We start from the raw sequence: 19,978 nt of genomic DNA, 5'->3' as shown, positions 1-19,978 counted from the left end.
AATTCAAACATGAAAACTAATTTGCACATGGACTATTCAAAACAAATACTCAATATATTCATGGACAAATTTTTATTTTATTAAAAATACTTCATTAAAAATATATTTTGTATGGGAAAGAATTATGATATTAACTAAAAGTCTGCCAAATTTTGTGAAGATATACATGCTGTATTGAAAGTTAGAAGTATTAAGTCTATAAAGACTTTCAATGAGTACAAAGAGGTCACATGGTTGGTCAAATTGACTGAGCTCGCTTTGAGAGAGCTAAGGTTTTTTATAGAATGCTGTGAACATTGATAGTTCTATTTTATGTGAACATGTATAACATTACATGATGAAAATGATACAACCAAATTTTTAATTTTGAAATTTTACATCTATGAAGTTTTTGTATGTTGGTCTTTCCATTTTTGTCTATCAGTTATTGCCTGTGAGTCTGCAAGTTCATGGGTAATATATTTTTCTTTGGTCTATTGACCATTGTGTGGAAGCCGACATGTTTGTGGGTATATAAACCAATCTTTTCCTTTGGTGTATGAACCATTGTAAGCAAACATGTTTGTGGTTGATATAGATTAGTAATCCCAGCAGGTTCACGTTTCATGGATAATGCTATAACCTTTTTTTTTCATTTAACTAATATTTGGTTTATTAGTCCTAATTAATCAAACTTCAATCCATGGTACTGTTGCTGTAGTTGGAATTTTTTTTGTCATACTATATATAAGTGTGATTAATGAATTAAAGCAACATCGTGTATTGTATTTCTTTTGTTATGTTCACAACAGTCTTCAACAGTTTTAGGTTTAATTTATTGTATTTTTATGTAACTTTAATTATGATTTATGAATTTAATAAATAAGTTAAGTAAGGTTCATGGTCATTCTTATCATACTATTTTATATTTAACAGGAAGCTGTGCCTTTTGCTGTGTCATCCACCACACAGACACTAGATGTAAAAGGTCGAAAGGTTAGAGGTCGGCTTTACCCATGGGGTGTGGTAGAAGTTGAGAATCCTGAACACTGTGATTTTATCAAACTTAGAACAATGTTAATGTAAGTTATAATAAACAGTATTCAAACTAATGTTATTGTTGAGAAGTTGAAAATGATTTTTAAATATATGAACTTGGAAATAATTACCATAATCTTTAGGGCTAACTATTTGCATTTATTGTTTTTATTCAGTGTCTTTTTTTACAATACCATTAACCATATAATTAAAACAACAAATACAGTTAGAATGTCAACTTATGTGTATGACTGTATTTCATACAGCTAACTGCTAATACCATTTAGGTTTAACAAATAGATTCATTCTTCAGCAAATTGTGGAATATATAAAATATATATATTTGAAATTACTTTACTGATGAGTAATTGTGAAGAAAGCCACTCCACTGTGGCAGCACTAGTGATGGACACAGCATGGTCAACTCATTTTCTTTCCATTGAACATTGTACAAAAATAAGCTCCCATTAAGAAAACCATAAAAGTCAAAACAGCTAAAGGAACTTCTGAAACATAAAAATGCAAAACATACAAAAAGGAAGCATTTCAATACTCAAGATGTGTATACATATGCTATAACTATGAGTGTAATGACTTCTGCCATATGCTTATTGGTTAACCCTATTGTGATGGACATCCTTTACTTCACGTCACAAAGTTTTAGTGACTTACATTCAAAATTTTATTAACCTACTTTTTGTTTATGTTATACCAATTAGTATATCATAAAATCTTAGCTGATAATCCATATTTTAATAGTATACAAGTTTTAAGTTCTTAATTTTATAAGGCAATATTTAAAAAATTCCTGAATTTCCCCTAGTGTGACACGTGACACATTTTCTCTAGACATCTCTTCTTCTCTATTTTATTCATCACCCCTCCAATAAGTACAAAATTCAACATAGATTACTCACTGTAAAATCTTCATTGCTCAGACAAGCCACGATTTTAATAGCCTTCAACTTTCTTTGATTAAAAAGCTATCAAATAGAAAATCAGACCTCTCTTGCCACACCCACCTGTCACATCCTCTCTTTCAGGATTTGTTAATAGTTCTCTTTTTATGTTTAATTCTATATTATCTATAGTCAATAGAAAGCCAGGGTTTTCATCTATCAAGGATGTATTATATAACGTTGTTTTCTGAATGGAAAATTGTCAGTTTCACTCTTATTACAAGCTTTGTTCCCAAAGGAAAGATGATGATTTTGTAATGATTCTTGTTGTATAGTTAGAAAGCTAGAAAAATTGTGATTGTTATGGGACATTGTCTACTTTTTCCATGTTATTATTCTATTTTCCTTGGTATGTTATTCAATTAAATAAAAATTTAGTGCATTACTACCATTAATATATATATATATATATATATGTATATAAGAAGAAAAAAGTATGGTTAAGTGTCATCGATAATCGACAGTAAGAAAAAGAAGATTCGGGTAAGTACTTTTTTCTTGTTTATTCTTTATTTGTTATTACAAAAGTAACTAAAATGTAAAAATGAGGATCTCTTTAGGTTAGTTAAGATTAGATTAGGTAAAATAAATAATAATATAATAAAAATGTTTCTGGAAGCACGCATGCGAGCAGCTCGTGGGTAACATAATTCGATAGTGTAACATGAGCTTCACATTCCCCAAGTGAGTTACTACTTCTAATGGTGCGAATAGTAGTTAGACACAGTTCAAAGGGCAATAAAACAATAAAATTTCATTATAAATAGATGTATACGTACTGTTACGAGTTTAAAGCTACTTAGGATAAACGAACGTAGTTCTATGTTACAATTTGAAGTCATTCTAGAAAGAAAAATAGGGTTATTTCGAGGTTATGATGTCAATAAAATTGACCAACATTGTATAAAGTTAGGGTAGAGAAAAGAACACTTAAAATGTAAAGTTTTACTGGAAATAGGAATTTGAAATATCCTTGGGGAGGTTTTAGAGATTACACAAATCAAACCTGAGATTTTTGAGATGAAGAAAGTATTTTTAATCTTAACATGAAAATAACTTTGCACATGGACTATTCAAAACAAATACTCAATATATTCACGGACAAATCTTTTTTTAGTTTACTTAAAAAAATAATTTTTTGTATGTGAAAAACTTAATTTTTACAGAAAGACTGCCAAATTTGGTGAAGATATACATACTATATCAAAAGTTAGTAGTATCAGTATATAAGGACTTTATACAAGTACAAAGAGGTCAAGTGGTCGGTTAAATCAACCGAGTCCATGTTGAGGGAGTTAAGTTTATGGTTTATGATGGTTAGTAAGTACGACTCACAAGAGGAAAAAAAGAACTTCGAAACATCATAAGCAGTGGAGATCATTGTTTTCCAAATATTTTTTTTTCACCACTTTATGTTTTAAGATAAATAACTGCAATTTAAATATTTATTTGTAAATAATTATAATATATATATATATGGTAACCAAAACCTCGCTGTACTTTACAAAATATTGGAAACTATGCATTTATTGGTTACTGTGCAAGCATGGTAAAATAAGAAACAGGAGTTCATAAGCACTTTTACACCTATATTACCACTAAATCCTGACTACACAAGAGTATTGAATTGGATACAACTTTGTACAGAGCCATATTATAAGTATTTTAGACAATTCTTGTTGTAACCACTGAACTGTAAAGAAGCCTTCTACCCCAGGATTTGAATAGTTTCTGTAGGATACATCCGCTTATCGATTTCTTGTATCAGCCCTACAAAGTCATAACATAAACATTTTATAATACTTTAGACAATTGTCATTGTAACAATAATACTGTCAACAAGTTGATAATTCATACCCCACTGTATTTTCAAAGCAAGGAAAGTTCTAGGAATTGCATCACAAGAGCTTGTGTGATATTGTCGTTGTCAAACTAACTAAGGAGCAATGATTTATTGCTTTATATTTGGCAGGTTTCTAATTCAGTTGCTAACAGTAGAATAAACATGGCAAATAGGTGTGAAAAGATTGTAAGAAACCACGAGATGATTTACTTTGGAACTTCTTGATCCATACTGAAAAAGGACAGACAGTACTATTCATTTTGTTTCATCTAACAATAAAATTACTACAGAAAATAAGTGTAAAAAAGGTGAGAAGTATAAACTCTTTGAAACTTTGCAATCAATACTGACAATACTATACATCTTATTTTGCACATTGCAACCTGTATTTTCATTATACAACCTGTAGAATCAAGTTATAATGTTACAGTAGAGGAAATAAGAGATAAAATATAAAGCTTTAATCAAAAGAGTGTTTGATATTTAATTACGAGGTTATTTATTTTTCACTTGTTTTCTTTGTTTATTATTATGAAAGTAACTAAAATAATTAAAATCTTCATTGGATACCTGCAACAGTAGCTTGTGCGTTACTCTATTTGATACGGTAACAGGATCTGCATGAGTGCCATGTGATTTTCAACTTGTGTTGGGGTATTTTTAGTCAGATATGGTTCAAAGGTCAACAAAACAAAAATTAATAAATATAAATAGATGTATACCACTACAAGATTTAGAATAAACATTTGTGGTTTTGTGTTACAATTTGCAGTTATTCTAGAACAAGAAAAATGGTAATTTATATTCTAAAAACGTTTGATGATTATCCAGAAAGATATAAAGATTACACGAGTGAAACTTGACAAATTTCAGATAAAGAAAATCATAAAATCAAAATTACTTTGCACGTTGGATAGTCAACATTCTGAAATAAATCTTTAATAAAAAAATCTTGATACTTAATTTAAAAGCCTGATATTTTGTGTATAAAAGCCTTGTAATGTTTACTAATAATCTGCAAAATTTTGTAAAGCTACACATATATTATCAAAAATTATATGGATACTTTTGTGGTTACGAGCTGGGTGGATTCCACCAAACCCGTATTTGTAGGGTTAAATAACTGCAGGCTTGTAAAATTGTTATATCTGTCTCTACTTAATTTTATTGTCCTTTGGACTGTGTTTAACTAATAATCCTGCCATACTAATTGTAAATCACTTGGTGAACATATAACTCGTGTTACTGTATTGAATGATGTAATGCACAAGCTGCTTGTGAGCATACCTCGTGAAGAAATTTTATTATTATTTTTCATTATCTTACTTTATCTAACTTAAATTTGTAATTTTTAAATTTTAGTTACTTTTATAACAATAAATAAATAAATATACATTAAAAACAAAAAATATAATACTCATTTTTGATCTCTTGTTTGTTTTTTTATGCTGTTAGTTGCCCAGAAAATTTAAGCATACTTTTTTATAATTATGGTATTAGTAAACTAAATATTTCTATTTACTTAAATAATGAACTTAAGAATGCAGAATAATAACACACGCAAAGTAAACAATGTCCTATAACTATTGTAATTTAACTGGCTTTCTAACTAAGGCAACATGGGCTTAAATTTGTTTCTTTAGCTATTTGATTTGAATGCCACGAAATATACTTTCAGACTGAAGATGAAACTGACAATACTCTATACAGATAACAACGTAATATTACAAGTCATTTTTGATAGATTAAAATTTTAAATTTCTATTCCTTATAAATGATATAAAACATCAGAGAGAACTATTAGCAATTTGGAAAAGAGAGGATGTGGCAAGTTTATCTGATTTGTTAGTTTATGTCTCTGTAAACAAAGAAGATTAAGGGCTATAAAAAATTTGACTTTGCTTTAGTAATATCTATTTTATAATGAGTAACTTATGTTAAATTCCACACTTCAGAAAGGGGTGGTAAATACATTAAGAGAATGGGGAAGACTTGGAGAACAAATGTCACTATTCTCATACTAGAAGAGATTAAGGATTCATTTAAATTTCTTTACAAGAATAATTTAAAGCTTATATAATATTAAAATTTGATATATTAACTATGTTTTGATGCATAGCTTATTCATATACATTGATAATAAAGTAGTTGAATTAAATTTCGAATCAAACTCTATAATAGGTCGTGGCATGCGTACTTTGACATAGGTAGCAAGAGGGTTAGTATAGACTAGCTGATCATAATTGAAAGATAGCTCCCACTTCTTTTTGTCAGATATTTTGATGTATATCAAAGGGAATAAGGGAAGTCAAGCAAGCAAGTAAAGTCACATTAGTAAGACTAAATTGGCTAAATTTATTAAAACTTATTAGCAGAAGTTTTGTGGCTGTTTGTAATTGTGAAAACGTATCAGAAAGAGCTAAGTAAACATAAGAGAACTATAGTTTTTGATTTTTAGGAAAACTATTAAAATGGAAGTTATAAAAATGGGACTTTAGAAGGTTTTGAAATAACGTAAAATGCTTTAAAAGGTTGTGTTCAAGGTAACATTATTTCAAAGAAACTGTTCCATACAGAACTCACATGCAAGATCTGCAAGAAGTTACCCAGGAGCTCCACTATGAGAACTATCGGTCTGAGAGACTGGCTGGGAAAGCTGTACCTCGGAAGATGTCAACGTATGCTAGTTTTATTGATATTTTTTATTTTGTTAAGGAATATAATTTGAAAATGCTTTGAATTTATTTTTGAGGCTCAGAATAGAAAAGTGTTTTCACATATTAAAGATTATATCTTTGTATGTTTGGAAACTACTGTTTTTGACCAAACCTTTTTTCTTTAGAAACCTATGTGTATTATTAATACTCAGTTTTTACAGTAGGTAAATGATACCAAGTTTTGAAAAATTGTGTAATCTTTCCTCTCAAAGTATTTCAAAAATAAAATCATAGCTGAAATATTGAGATTTAAAATTTTCTTTTTATGTATGTTTTATTAACATTTGTTTTGTATAAAGTTATCAAACTTCCCACCTGTGCTGATAGAACTTGTCATTGTACAGAACAAAGTCAGAAATTTGTAAAGTTTGTACAAGTCTGTTGCTTATTTTACTTAAAATAGTTTGAACATGGTTAATTTTTGAAACTGGTGATGTTAAAAACTGTAAAATTCAACTTTCTGGGATTGTATCTTGCAAGTTACTAATCATTTTGTATTTTTTTGCATGCCACTGATAGATAATAAATTAAATTAATGAGTTTCTTTATTGTATTGAAGTAATTGCTTTGGTAGTTCCTTTTCTATATAAAAGAACTACCATTGTTGTAACTTGAGATTAGGTGTGAATTCATGCTTTGCATGAAGTCCCGTGGGCAAAGGTAAATACAGATGACAGAGAGTATTCTTTTTGAACAGTAAAATTAGTAAAAGGAGAACAGGGATAAGTTTTATGTATAAGATGGGCTAAAATAAATACTATCTATTAATACAAATTTTAATGCTTTAAACAAGTAGTTCCCAATATGCAGTAAAATGTAAATAGATTATTATATCAGTCCTTGATTTCAGAACAGAATACGTGGAATAATTCAGATGAGTTGTCATATGAAGATTACTACCTTGGCTCGTATGTTTTAGAATCAACAGAGGAAGCAAATTATTCTGCTTTCTATGTTTATGTATTTACTTATGTTGAAAGACTATCAAAAGTTCTAAACCTTCATATCCACTAGTTGCCACATGTAGTATGGCTAAGCAAACAAACTTTGACTGCAATCAAATTTTAGTGCATAACATATATAGTAATATAAGTAAAACTAGGTATAAAATAAACACCAGCTTCAAATGTCTTAATAACACGTTTTGTTTATGTGATTTTATTTCTTTTTTTAGATTGTTTTGGTAACAGGTTTATTGTTGATGTGTTAGTAACTCTTCCTTTGAGTGTCTTTAACAGGTTTTCTGTTAATTTGTTAGTAACTGTTCCTTTGAGTGTCTTTAACAGGTTTTATGTTTCTGTGATGATAACTCTTCATAACATGTCTTAATATATTTTCTGTTGATGGTAACTTATATTTAGTATGTTTGTGTGATAACTCATTTTTGAAATGTCTTAATCATCTTTTCTATTGATGATAACTTCTTTAGAATGCTGTGATAACATTTTTATGTTTATGTGATGGTAACTCCTTTAGAATGCCTTGATGACATGTTTTTGTTTATGTGATGGTAACTCCTTTAGAATGCCTTGATGATATGTTTTTGTTTATGTGATGGTAACTTCTTTAGAATTCCTTGATGACATGTTTTTATGTTTATGGTAACTCCTTTAGAATGCCTCGATGATATGTTTATGTGATGGTAATTAATCTTTAGAATGTATCAATTACAGGCTTTATGTTTGTATTGATAATTCATCTTTAGGATGTCTTTAATATCAAGTTTTCTGTTATGTGATGCTATCTCTAGAATGTCTTGATCTTATGTAATGGTAACTTCTTTAGATTGTCTTGATGTTTATGTGATGGTAACTTTGGAATGTCTAACGGGTTTTTCTGTTGAGGTGATGGTAACTTTTCTTTAGAATGTCTTGATAACAGATTTTCTGTTAATGTTATAGTAACTTTTTTAGAATATCTGACACATTTTATGGGTTTTAATTTTACATGATGGTACATTTAGAATGTCATGATAACGTTTTTTGTTGATTTGATGGTAACTTCTTTAGAATGCCTTGATAATAGGTTTTATGTTTTGTTTTTATAATGTCTTAGTAATTTGCTTTCTGTTGTTTGAATGTGTTATCCTTGCATCTGGTGGTAGTTTGTGTTCTATAGATGTAATATGATAGATCTACTTAAAACACCTTTCTATTCAGTTCACTGTTCATTTACAATAATAATCATTGTTTAAGTGAATAGCTTTTCTCTATTGCATTACTGATAATTTCTTTTCTTAAGCCCTGATAGTGGACTGTCTGAGAAAGAACGTATCATTCAGGAGAAGGAGGCAGAACTTCAACGGATGCAGGAGATGCTAGCTAAGATGCAGGAACAAATGAGACAAAAACAAAGTGATGATTCTCGTCAAGCCACTCCTTCACCAACCAATGCTCCATTGCCACAAAGTGATTAAACTTAAGTGCAGTTAACTTTAAAATGTTTTGCGGAGAAGTTTTACCCAACCACACTGAATATTGCTAAAATTGTTCTCTTGTATCACCATAGTTAAAAGCAGTGTATAGAAATCACAGTTTTCAAAGATTATTTAGTGTGTAAATTCAAGATAAAAATGATACCAATCACTGCTTTAATGCCTTATTATTTGATCATAATTTATAGTATGACCATATCATTTAATGTATTTTTAATAGAAAAGTGAGAGCTGTAAGATTTTAAAATGCAGATTTTTTCCTGATAGAAAAAACAACAAAACGTCCACTGTGTAAATCCTCATTTTGAGTATGTGTTTGCCAGAATTTATAGGCAAATATGAAAAGTTTGTGAATACTTTTAAAGTAGGTAATGGTAACTAGATTTCTCAACAGATAAATTATAATTGATAGTTACCTCTGAGGTAAAAATAAGCCTTTTATTACTTATCAACAGAGAAAAAGACTAGTGTATAAAGTGATCACAACTAGAGCATTTTGACATTGACTAGCAGTTTGATAGTATATTTATGGAAGATGCTAGAAGTTAGTATCTAATTACATTATTTTTTTAATGTTGACAACTAACATGTTCATTAAAAGAAACTAATCTCAATAATTATTGTGTTATTTCATACTGGTACCTTTTTATAATATTCAGGTGTTTATATATAAATATATATACATATATGTATGTGTGTGTGTATGTGTTTGGTAACTTATATAATTATTTTAGATTTTTTTTTCAGAGTAAATAAGTGAAACTTGGAAGTTATGTGTGTGTTTTTTTTTAGAAGGTTCATATGATAAATGTTAGTTCCCGTTGAAGTGATTAAACACTTGTAAATTCTTATTTATCATATAGCATGAACTTAAAAATAGCTTTAAGAAGAGTGTTATAAATAAATTTTCTTATAAACAAATAATTCAAAAACATGCTTAAACTTTATTTTAAGAAAATTAACACCAATATTTGTTTTTTAAAACAAACTAATTCAAAAAATTTAAAACAGAGTTCTAAATACTATCATAGTCAGAACAGAATTGATAAACATAAAATTTGGTAAGGGATACCATATGGGATTCAAAAGACTATAAACAAAATAAATTTTGAAATAACTAATATGCACATTGTTTATAGGCATAAAGAACATTAGAAACTGTATATGAAGAAATGACCTATGATCTCCAGAAAAAATATTTTTACAGCTTAATATTTTAACAATTTGGCTTTCTCTAGACAAGTCTTCTACTTACACAGTTTTAAGAACTTTTAAAATTTACATTGTTGATGAACATGTCAAACTGTTGCAACATTTAGCCAGAATTAATATTTACTTGTGGAAAATTTGAGTCAGTTTTTTTATAATCTAGTCAATTCTGTGACAAGTTTTAAATTTCCATTTATTATTGATAACAATACTCTTTTTTTTCTTTCTTTGTCTACTGGCTGTTATACAACCCAAGGTACAGTATGTCACTTGATTTAATTAATTGCCTATTAATGATCAACTATAAAGATATTGTGATGGAATGATGCTTTATACATCATATTTTTACATTTTATGAAGATTGCCATTTCTTCATATAGAGATTATGGAAATTAACCCCAAAAACTTAATGCAAATCAAGCCCATAAACCTGAATTGAGTTAATTTGAATGAATAAGACTTGTTTTCCTTCTTTAGTGTGTTGTGCTCAGTTGCATCTTCAAAAATTCTTCCAAGATCTTTTTTTCGTTGTAGTTTTTTTACTATATAGAGCAGTGGTTGACAATCTAAACAAATCCATAGGTGGCCACACATGCAATCCTCAAACATTCAAAGGGCCACCAGTGATAAAGCAAAAATTGTACACTTAAATATAAATAAGCTATACGTGAAACAGGTTAGAATGTAAGGAGGGCCTCAGGTTTTTCCCACTACTGACATAGTGTTGTAACTTAGCTTTAATAAAGTTGTATAACATTTTAATTAGTCATAAAAAAGTTGCGTTTTGGTATGTTACACTTTTGAAGGACCTGTTAAGTGTAAGGTTGAGTGTTGACTACAAAGAAACAGAAGCTAAATTTTTTTACTGCTAGTTTAAGATAAAATTATTCTTTATTCTCAGAAGTCTTAATATGTAATCGTGAACTTCAGTATTTTTTATCAAGGCAGGCTGTTGCAATGCATTTGTGAAGGAATGGAGCTGTTATCTGTCAAATTATGTGAAACCTTAAATTTATGTTTAAACTACAAAATTATTAAGTTTGGAGTGTTCTGATTTAGAATTATATAAAACTGTAAAAAAACAAATCTTTGCTTTGAGAATAAATAACCAAACAAGTAATTCTTTGGAACAGTCACAATGATTTAGTGTGAAGCTGTGTTGATTGATATGACCACCTTACTTCACATGCTTGTGACTGGTTTTAATTTTGCCACCAGACTTTGGGATAAAATGTACTGGATGTTCCTAAAACGTAATTCTTGATCAGTAACTTTTGTTTCCTTCTGAAACCTTGACAGTCTGTGATATAGTGCCACCTGTTTCATCAGCACATGGATAATAACCTTGTAATGATTCAGAACAAGATGATTGACTTTCAAACATTTCTTTGTTTTATTTTTTGTAATCTTATGATGTCAAACTGATCAATGGACAAGATAAAAGCTTACTTAAAATTCACATACAAACAACCGTTTTGAACAGATATATATTGTGATTGGAGATGTAGATCTATCAAACAGTTCATTGCTTCTTGTAATGTTTAATGATTTTATCAAGTTTTGTTTTAATTTTTGGAGGTGCTAGCCCTATTTACATAAATAATTGTACTCTCGAAGTGGAAGACTAACAACCAGTTTCAGCCACTGCTAATCACTTGTATCTTGTGGCATTGGAAGTGTATTTATTTTTATAAAAATTCAGAACCATTGCTTTATAAACATTGTAAAAGATAAATGTGTGTAGTTTTTGGTACTAATTGTTAGTGCAAGTAATTATTTCAACTTTCTTTTTTAATATCAGTTCTGGAAATTTAAATAAGAATGAAAAATTGGAAATTTTTTTCTCATCCCATTACATAAAAATGGTTTTAATGTATTGTTATCATATACATCTCAAAAAGACAGAGCTCTCAATTTCATTGTTGGTCTAATTATAAATTTTATTTTATTTTTTAGCCTTAATATTTTCTGTGTAAAAACTTGTGAAAAAAAAAAAGTCAAATGTATTCAAGTGTTCATTTATTGAGTTGGAAAAGTATGCCAAAAAAACTGTAATAGCGTTAGAATTAACATGAAATCATGAAAACAACTATATTTTTGTAGCAGGATTCCTTTTTTTTTTCCTTTCAGAACAATTTACATAACAATGGCATTTAGGGTAAGAAATATTTTCTTACAGATTTTTTTAACTTAATTTACTAAAACAAAGGATTTGTGGTATTTTTAAATCTTCCTTAAGAATTATGATCTATATTTATTTTTTAAAGTCTTCAAAATATTGAGTACAATCAGTTCTTGTTGCAATTGAAAACATCAGGGAATTTTATTGTCCTTAAACTTTTCGTAGTTGTTTTGACAAAAAACAAATACATACACACAATTTGAAACTGGTATAAGTATATAAATAACAATATGAGCAATAAACATCAGGCAATACCTTTGTATGGATTCACCACTAGCATTTTACATTACATTACAACAAATAGGCATCATATATATTGCCTAACTTGAGTTTTACTATCTTTGTGTTTCCAAATGGGGTTTACTATTTTTGTGAATTATTCTTATGGAGATTTGCCCATCACAAATTGATATTTAATCAGACTCTCATTTTTTATTTTATTTTTTTACTTAGTAACATTTTAAAAACAAAAATTCATCTTTTTTTGCCATTTATATTATAGGCTAAAATATTTATTTGCAGTAATACTACTGGCTTGGTTGAGCCTAATTCATTTAATAATTTTTCTCTATACTAACAAGAAGTATATTCAATTTTTAATGGTTTCAGAAATGTAAAGCCGGAGTATTTCTTTTTCATATGATACTACTGATGGTTTATTTATATTATGAATTTTTTTATCCTAATGTGAGAACAAAAGTTTATCATTTTAAAATCTAAACTTCATTGTGTTAATCAATTGTATACTAAACTAAAAGTAGTAAAGAACAAAAAACTTCCCATGTAGCAGTAAAATAGGATATGCAAAAAAGATGAGATCTTAAAAGATCTTGAAAATGAGCATTCTTGCATGATTTCTAATTTATGGAAGCAAACACTTGATTATGGTAAAATACAGAGATCCTGAGATGTGATTCTGATGAAATATTAATTTGCAGAGGCTGAAAGGTACATAATTATGAAGACAAATGACATGCTTCTGCCAAGCAACTCATAGTTATGGTAGAATATTAACAAAGAGTTGAACAACTACAGGAATTAAGTAATATGGTTTGTAAAAAAAAATCATCCTTGAAATGTAAACATTACAAAAGAAAAGATTTTATTGTAGTCAAGTGTTATAGAAAAATAATATCTTAAAAGCTCTTGCAATAAAAACATTTTGGTGTAAACTGTTAGTGTTATGCTTTTATTGTTATAAAAAGTGTGGTAAGAAAGAGATTTCATAACTTTCTAAAAATGCAGATTTTTACACAAGTGTATTTTTGAAGCATAGAAACTATGTAATTAAAGGTATATTGAGATAAAAATTGGACTATAAAGCAGTAATGATACTTGCTTTGAAGTTAAGAAAAATTATGATGAAAAAAAGAATTTTAAAGCTTAAATAAAAAGTCGCGAGTTTACAGATGTGGTGGTAGTAAAGATTCACTGCATACATGAAATATAGGAGAAAAATAGTATTTAAAAGGAACTTGCACGTAACGTTGTTTTAAAGTCACAACCTTAAGCACAAGAAAATGCAAGCTTTAAACATTAAATTGTAGGCCTATAAATATTATCAATCATGAAAATATGTAAGATGGTCATGGTAAATTCTAATAATTGTTTGATTCTTGTCTTCCTATGTATAAAATTTCTGTCTTCCTTGAAATCTCTAAGTTTACATAAAAATATTGTCTTGAGACTACGTAAATCCTACTGACTTGCTTTTTTTAGACATTTTAATATTGCATATATTATTTTCACCTTTTATATTTATCTTTCATGTTTTAAGAATATTTCTAACATTTATTTTTTGTATATTTTTACTAAATGTTTCTGTGTGTTTTAGAAGCATTTCCTTATTTTGCATACTTAGTATTATTCAAAATAATTAAATAAAACATTTCCTAGTCCTGGTAAGTGAAGTACTGTAATGTCATCTAAATATATGCTCAAAAATGGTGGTACATTAGTGCTTTGTACCAAGATGATTGTTCTTAACACCAGATTAAACATGTCCCAGTGTAGAAAGTAAAAGAAGAAAAATAAAGATACTGTACCCAGACAAATTTGGTTTGCTGTTAGTCATTACTTATGGTTAAATGATAATAATGGTGATGATAACAATAATAATTTTAAAAAGCATTAAAAAAATTTCAGAATTTTCTGGTATTAACTGACCTTACAAATCTCTTAATATTTAGCAAACAAGAAAAAATATTTTATACATACCTTTCTTCCCACAAGTCTTTTGTTGTCTTGACAATAAATTATTTAAAAAATAGTAAATTATCATGCCACCTAGAGGCTTTTTTCTCTGTTCTGTAGATTGTTTGGACTTGCTGTGCTTTCTAAACATCTACAATTTTATGTTTAAATTTGAGGGCTCAATCTATATTTAGGCAAAATAAGCTTTGTGGTTAAATCTTTATCTTTGTATTCTTTAAACAGGTTGAAGTTTGTAGTTAAAATTTCTGTATTCATTAAATATGTTGAATGTTGTCATTAAACCTTTCTCACTCTAAAAAAGGTTGAGCATTGGAATTAAATCTGCATTTCAGACTTGAAGAGTTCTGATCCCTGCACGAGTTGTGCATATGTACTCACAATAAATATATGCCCAATAAATAAAAATGGTAAAGTCTCACCTTGTAATTCTCAAGCTAAGACAGGTTGAGTGCAGACCAAGGGTGAGTGTGCTGGACTGTATGTCTAATGTTCATGGTTCATGTCCTGTTACTGGAAAGAAAAAAAATACTTTGAGGCTATGGGTGTATTATAAGAGTGACAGTCAAATCCTACTACTTGGTCTGACAAAAGTAGCCCAAAATGGGTGGTGCTGATTAGCTGCCTTCCCACTAGTCTATTACCTTAAAATTAGGGACAGCTAGCACAGATAACCCTCATGTAGCTTTGTATAACTTCAAAAAATAAACAGTCAAGCTCAGATATCAGGTTTGTGCCACTTCAGAATGAACTGCATATAGAAATTATGTTAATGTAGACTATAAATGCTGTATTGCAAAAAGAAAATTTTGTAGACTGTAACACCATAAAAATAATATACACATGACAAGTACAATTTAAAGTAAAATCAGTTTTGGTAATGAACCTGAACTATTTTATTTTTTTCATGGCATCTTACTTTTGTACATGTGTAATTTAGATAATAATTTGAGTGTGTATAATGTATGGTCTCAAGTCATTGATATACAAAAAACTCACAATGAACAACTATAATGTAAGATAAATTTCACATGAACTGTGAGTGATAAAGCAAATTCAAAACTAAGAAGAGAAATGAAAAACTTTATTCACTCATACCAAAAAAGGAATTTTGTAGCATATAAGTTAAAGAGCAATAAAAAGATATTTTTGACTCAAGAAACAATAATAATAATAAAGATTAAATTATAGTGTTTAACTAAAGGAATAGAACAAAAAAAAAGATTATAGTGTGTGACTCAAAGAACAATAATAATACCAAAATTATAATTTGTGACTCAAGGAACAATAATGATACCAAAATTATGTGTGACTCAAGAAACAATAATAATACCAAAATTATAATGTGTGACTCAAGAAACAATAATGATACCAAAATTATAATGTGTGACTCAAGGAACAATAATAATACCAAAATTATAATGTGTGACTCAAGGAACAATAATGATACCAAAATTATAATGTGTGACTCAAGGAACAATAATGATACCAAAATTATAATGTGTGACTCAAGGAACAATAATAATACCAAAATTATAATGTGTGACTCAAGGAACAGCATAAACTAAGATTACAGTGTGTAATTCTCAATGTATGAGTTTTGACTTCTTACTAAGGAATATAAAACAAGTATGTAGTTTTTTCGTTATGAAATGTGTGCACTAAAACATAGTTGAGTTGAAGAATAGTAAAGAGTGTTAAGTTACATCGTATAACCATTGGTACATATCTATAATTTATCTATTACAGCAGAAACTTTTCCAGAGTAGCTAAAAAAGCCATAGTAATTCCAATATACAAAAAATGGTATAATAATGATTATGTAAATTAAAGATTTATTTCATTGCTGTCAGTATTTTCTAAAATATTAGTAAAATTTCTGAAAAGCAGGTTGACTAAATTTTTAGTCAATCAGTATTGTGAGAACTCATTTCCTTGCAAATATCAGATAAGTTCACTTGGTAATGGGAGGATCAAGCAGAATATTTACGAAGTAATCTGCATCTGAAAACTGGCTGAATTTTAATTTGTATGAAAAATAAGGAGATTGAACACATGATGTCAAGTGAAAACAATATTAATGGTGCACAAAAAACAGTGTGTACACTAGCATAGACACTTAGACAATTTCGTTTACTGGACCTGTGAATAGATCATCAGATTTTCTTCTCTTTCTTGAGATGAGTTGGTGCAGAACTAGTCATAATGATAGCCAAGTAGAACTGTGAATCCACCAAGACTCCATACCCATGTGGGAAACATTATAGCCTTTCTTTGCAACTGAGTCGTCACCATGTGGGCCCAGCATGGGCAGGTGGATAAGGTGCTCGACTCGCAATCTGAGGGTCGCGGGTTCGAATCCCTGTCCCACCAAACATGCTCGCCCTTTCAGCCATGGGGCGTTATAACGTGACAGTCAATCCCACTATTTGTTGGTAAAAGAGTTGCCGGTGGGTGGTGGTGACTAGCTGCCTTCCCTCTAGTCTTACACTGCTAAATTAGGGATGGCTAGCGCAGATAGCCCTCATGTAGCTTTGCGCGAAATTGAAAAATAATCGTCAACATGTGACTTGTCATTCTCTCGTAGCATTCATTGGATGAAACATATCGACATTATCCTTTAGCCCAGTGAAGGACATTGAAGTTGCTGACATTTTTCCTACACTAATGTACAAAGTTCTCCAACATCCCATCAGGCAGAGTAGATACTATCTGCTATTGTTATTTGTATCTTCAATCGAATTTGATGAGAAAAACAGATTATTTCAAAGTACAGCAGAGTAGGTAGAGGGGAGAATTTTGGTGTCATGACAAGAGAATTTGTTTTCCTGTCTTCTGTTTTTCTTTTGGCAAGCGTATTTCACTGTGTTCTTCCAAACCTCAAATCTGATTAAGTTTAAAAATGTTATATTTTTGAGGAAAAGGCCTTTTTTTTTCACAAGACAACAGGTTTAAACCCAGGGGAGATGATTTATAGAGATAAGAGTGGTTGAGTCTTTGAGAAGTTCTATCCTGGATGTTGGATTTTTGTCAATGCTGCAAAGATCCCTATGAATGAGGCTAGAAAGCTTTTTTCCCAACATTTAAAAAGGGTCTGAACTATTTAGAGTAGGTCAATGCTGGGATTGGCTGGAATTGGAAGCTTGCTCTTGAATTTGGATGGTCCAGTATACTTTATTATCAAACATTTGAGTAAGAAGCCATTCTGGGACAAGAATGAAATTGTGCAGATGTTTTTAACTATTAAGAGATCAAAGCTATCTATTGGGTCAAATCTGAGGCTATAGAATGAGAGCTTTGCTACTTTGGCAGATAGATGATCAGTACCATTTGTATGAAAAGGCATACCTTGCAATGGCTTCTATGAATTGTGAGGATTTCATTATAGACAAGTTTAAAGAGGGATTACTTAGGCTGTGAGATATATTTTGAGTTGGAGAGACATTAAGCTTAAAAAAAACAAACAATTATGAATGAGTCATAGGAGAGGAAGAAGCCCAAGTTGGTAGCTGCATGGCCATAGATTTGCCCTCCTGCAAACTTGAGCTTCACCGAGATTAAACCAGCAGCCAACACATCCTAGCACTAGAACATAGTCTACCAGTGAGTGGGCATGGCTTTCTCATAATGCTTATAACACAACCAGTGTCAGTAATGTCTCTACCAAGATATTAGCCCGGAAGTGAGGAACAAAGTTTCTGCTTCATATATGTGGACAAAATAGGTCATTTTAAGGCAAATTTGCTTTCATCTCACTTCAGTTTTCCCAAATGGACAGCAGGTCAGGAAGAGTCAACAGCAAACTCTAGAAAACTCATAGAGGCAAACCCAGGTTGAGCCACTGACTTGGGGGGAGTGTGCCAGGCAGCTTACAGCTAAAGGTGTGGAGATCAGTCCATCTCTATCATGGCTGGGTGGTGCTTGATAGGTGCCAATAAAGGTACAAGGGTGAGGTATGGAGTTCCTGTTAAATAGAGGAGCTGCCAGGACTCTGGTTTATTACTATATATCAGGCACTCAGAGTGAAGTTACTACTTCAGCCAGTTAATATCAACTTCATTTTGGCAAATGGTAAAAAACTAGATGTCAATGGACAGGCACATCTATTTCTAGGTGATAAACACCGAGAAATAACAGTCATCTCTGGCATTGGGATTCTTTGAGGTGATGTAATGGTCATCTGCATGATAAGATAAGTGGAGGTAACTAAGACTAAGGGTACCATTAGGGTTACTTCTGTCATGCTGCATGTGAGAGTATTGGCATGGTTGTACATCTCAAATCACTAAGTGATGATTATTTAAGCAATCAGAATCCAATGTAGCAACAGAAGCTCACAACTTGTGGTTGAATGTCAACGGACAGTTGGGTTGAACATATATATAATTCACCATAAAATAGGTAGACATGATGTATGTCCACTTAAACAGTCACCATGCAGGCTTTCCTGGAGCACTAGGAGTATATCTAGTGTTGAAATGCCATGTATGTTAAGGAAAGAAGCATGCAGCCTTCATGGTATGTAGTAATCTCCATTAGTCGGTGTTGGGAAGGAGGAGGAGTGTATACCAAGCTTCTATGTTGACCTTAGACAGGTGAATGTACTACTACTGTGTGTGTGTCTGTATATATATAATAAGAGGTATAGCTTCAAAACTATTATATCAATTACGTTAATTGTCAATAGGCGATCAAAATCAGCACTGTAAAACAATAATGAACTTAATATAAAATCAAAACTATTTAAAAAACAAAACAAAAAACATTTGCACTTTCCGGTCATTATCCAAAAGTCACAACGGATTGTGGTAATAGCACCCAAAAGTGTTGGGGATATCCTATCCATCAGACAAAATCCAAAGAGCAGTTGAGAAACCAGTCAGCAGTCGTGGAACATTCATTAAGGGTACAGAGTTGAGTGCTTGCACCCACAACGTCTCAACTCTTACTGCCTTTCACTGTCTGCAGCCAATTGTGGGAAGGCAATTACCCTTAAAACGATGTATTAAAGTTAAAAGTAGAAATAAGGTAAAATCAAGCCACCCCCCAAAAAAATATTTCTACTAAACAATGCCTACCATCCTCCACCCTTAAACGTTCTAAAAAATCCTCAAAGTAGAATAAATACCACCCTAATAATTCTACTACATGTTAATCCCAACCTCCACCATTTTCTAAAAATGACTTATTAAAAAAAGGTCTTAAAAAGAACTATAAGACCTACCTTAAGTACTTTGTTGCATCAGCGAGGTCACGTGACTAGTATCACGCCACGTCCTTCTCGAACCTTCGTGAATTATCGGGAGACTACTAGATTGGGGGTAGTCTGGTATATATAAGATGGTCACAACGTGACGGAACAGTGAGTAATTGAACTGCAGTCAGAGAGTGTGTAATTGAACTGAG

The 19,978-nt window shown here is 30.4% G+C and overlaps 1 protein-coding gene across 2 annotated transcripts in view; it reads left to right on the top strand.

Moving 5' to 3' along the window:
• Positions 1-14,415, top strand: part of LOC106464886 (septin-1-like) — a 32,430-nt gene extending 18,015 nt beyond the window's left edge. Inside the window, exons 7-10 of one of the 2 annotated variants that reach the window (XM_013925051.2) lie at positions 916-1,061; positions 6,396-6,497; positions 8,778-8,964; positions 12,310-14,415. In XM_013925051.2, the coding sequence (XP_013780505.1) occupies positions 916-1,061; positions 6,396-6,497; positions 8,778-8,952 (423 nt within the window). In that variant the 3' untranslated portion in view covers positions 8,953-8,964; positions 12,310-14,415. Of the gene's footprint in view, positions 1-915; positions 1,062-6,395; positions 6,498-8,777; positions 9,691-12,309 lie in introns of those variants that run through there. The other variant, XM_013925052.2, reaches the window with a different exon arrangement.
• The last annotated feature ends 5,563 nt before the right edge of the window (positions 14,416-19,978 follow it).

The sequence above is a fragment of the Limulus polyphemus genome, unplaced genomic scaffold (genome assembly GCF_000517525.1).
Source record: "Limulus polyphemus unplaced genomic scaffold, Limulus_polyphemus-2.1.2 Scaffold1770, whole genome shotgun sequence".
NCBI classification, from domain to species: Eukaryota; Metazoa; Arthropoda; class Merostomata; order Xiphosura; family Limulidae; genus Limulus; species Limulus polyphemus.
This window is presented reverse-complemented; position numbering and strand designations above follow the sequence as displayed.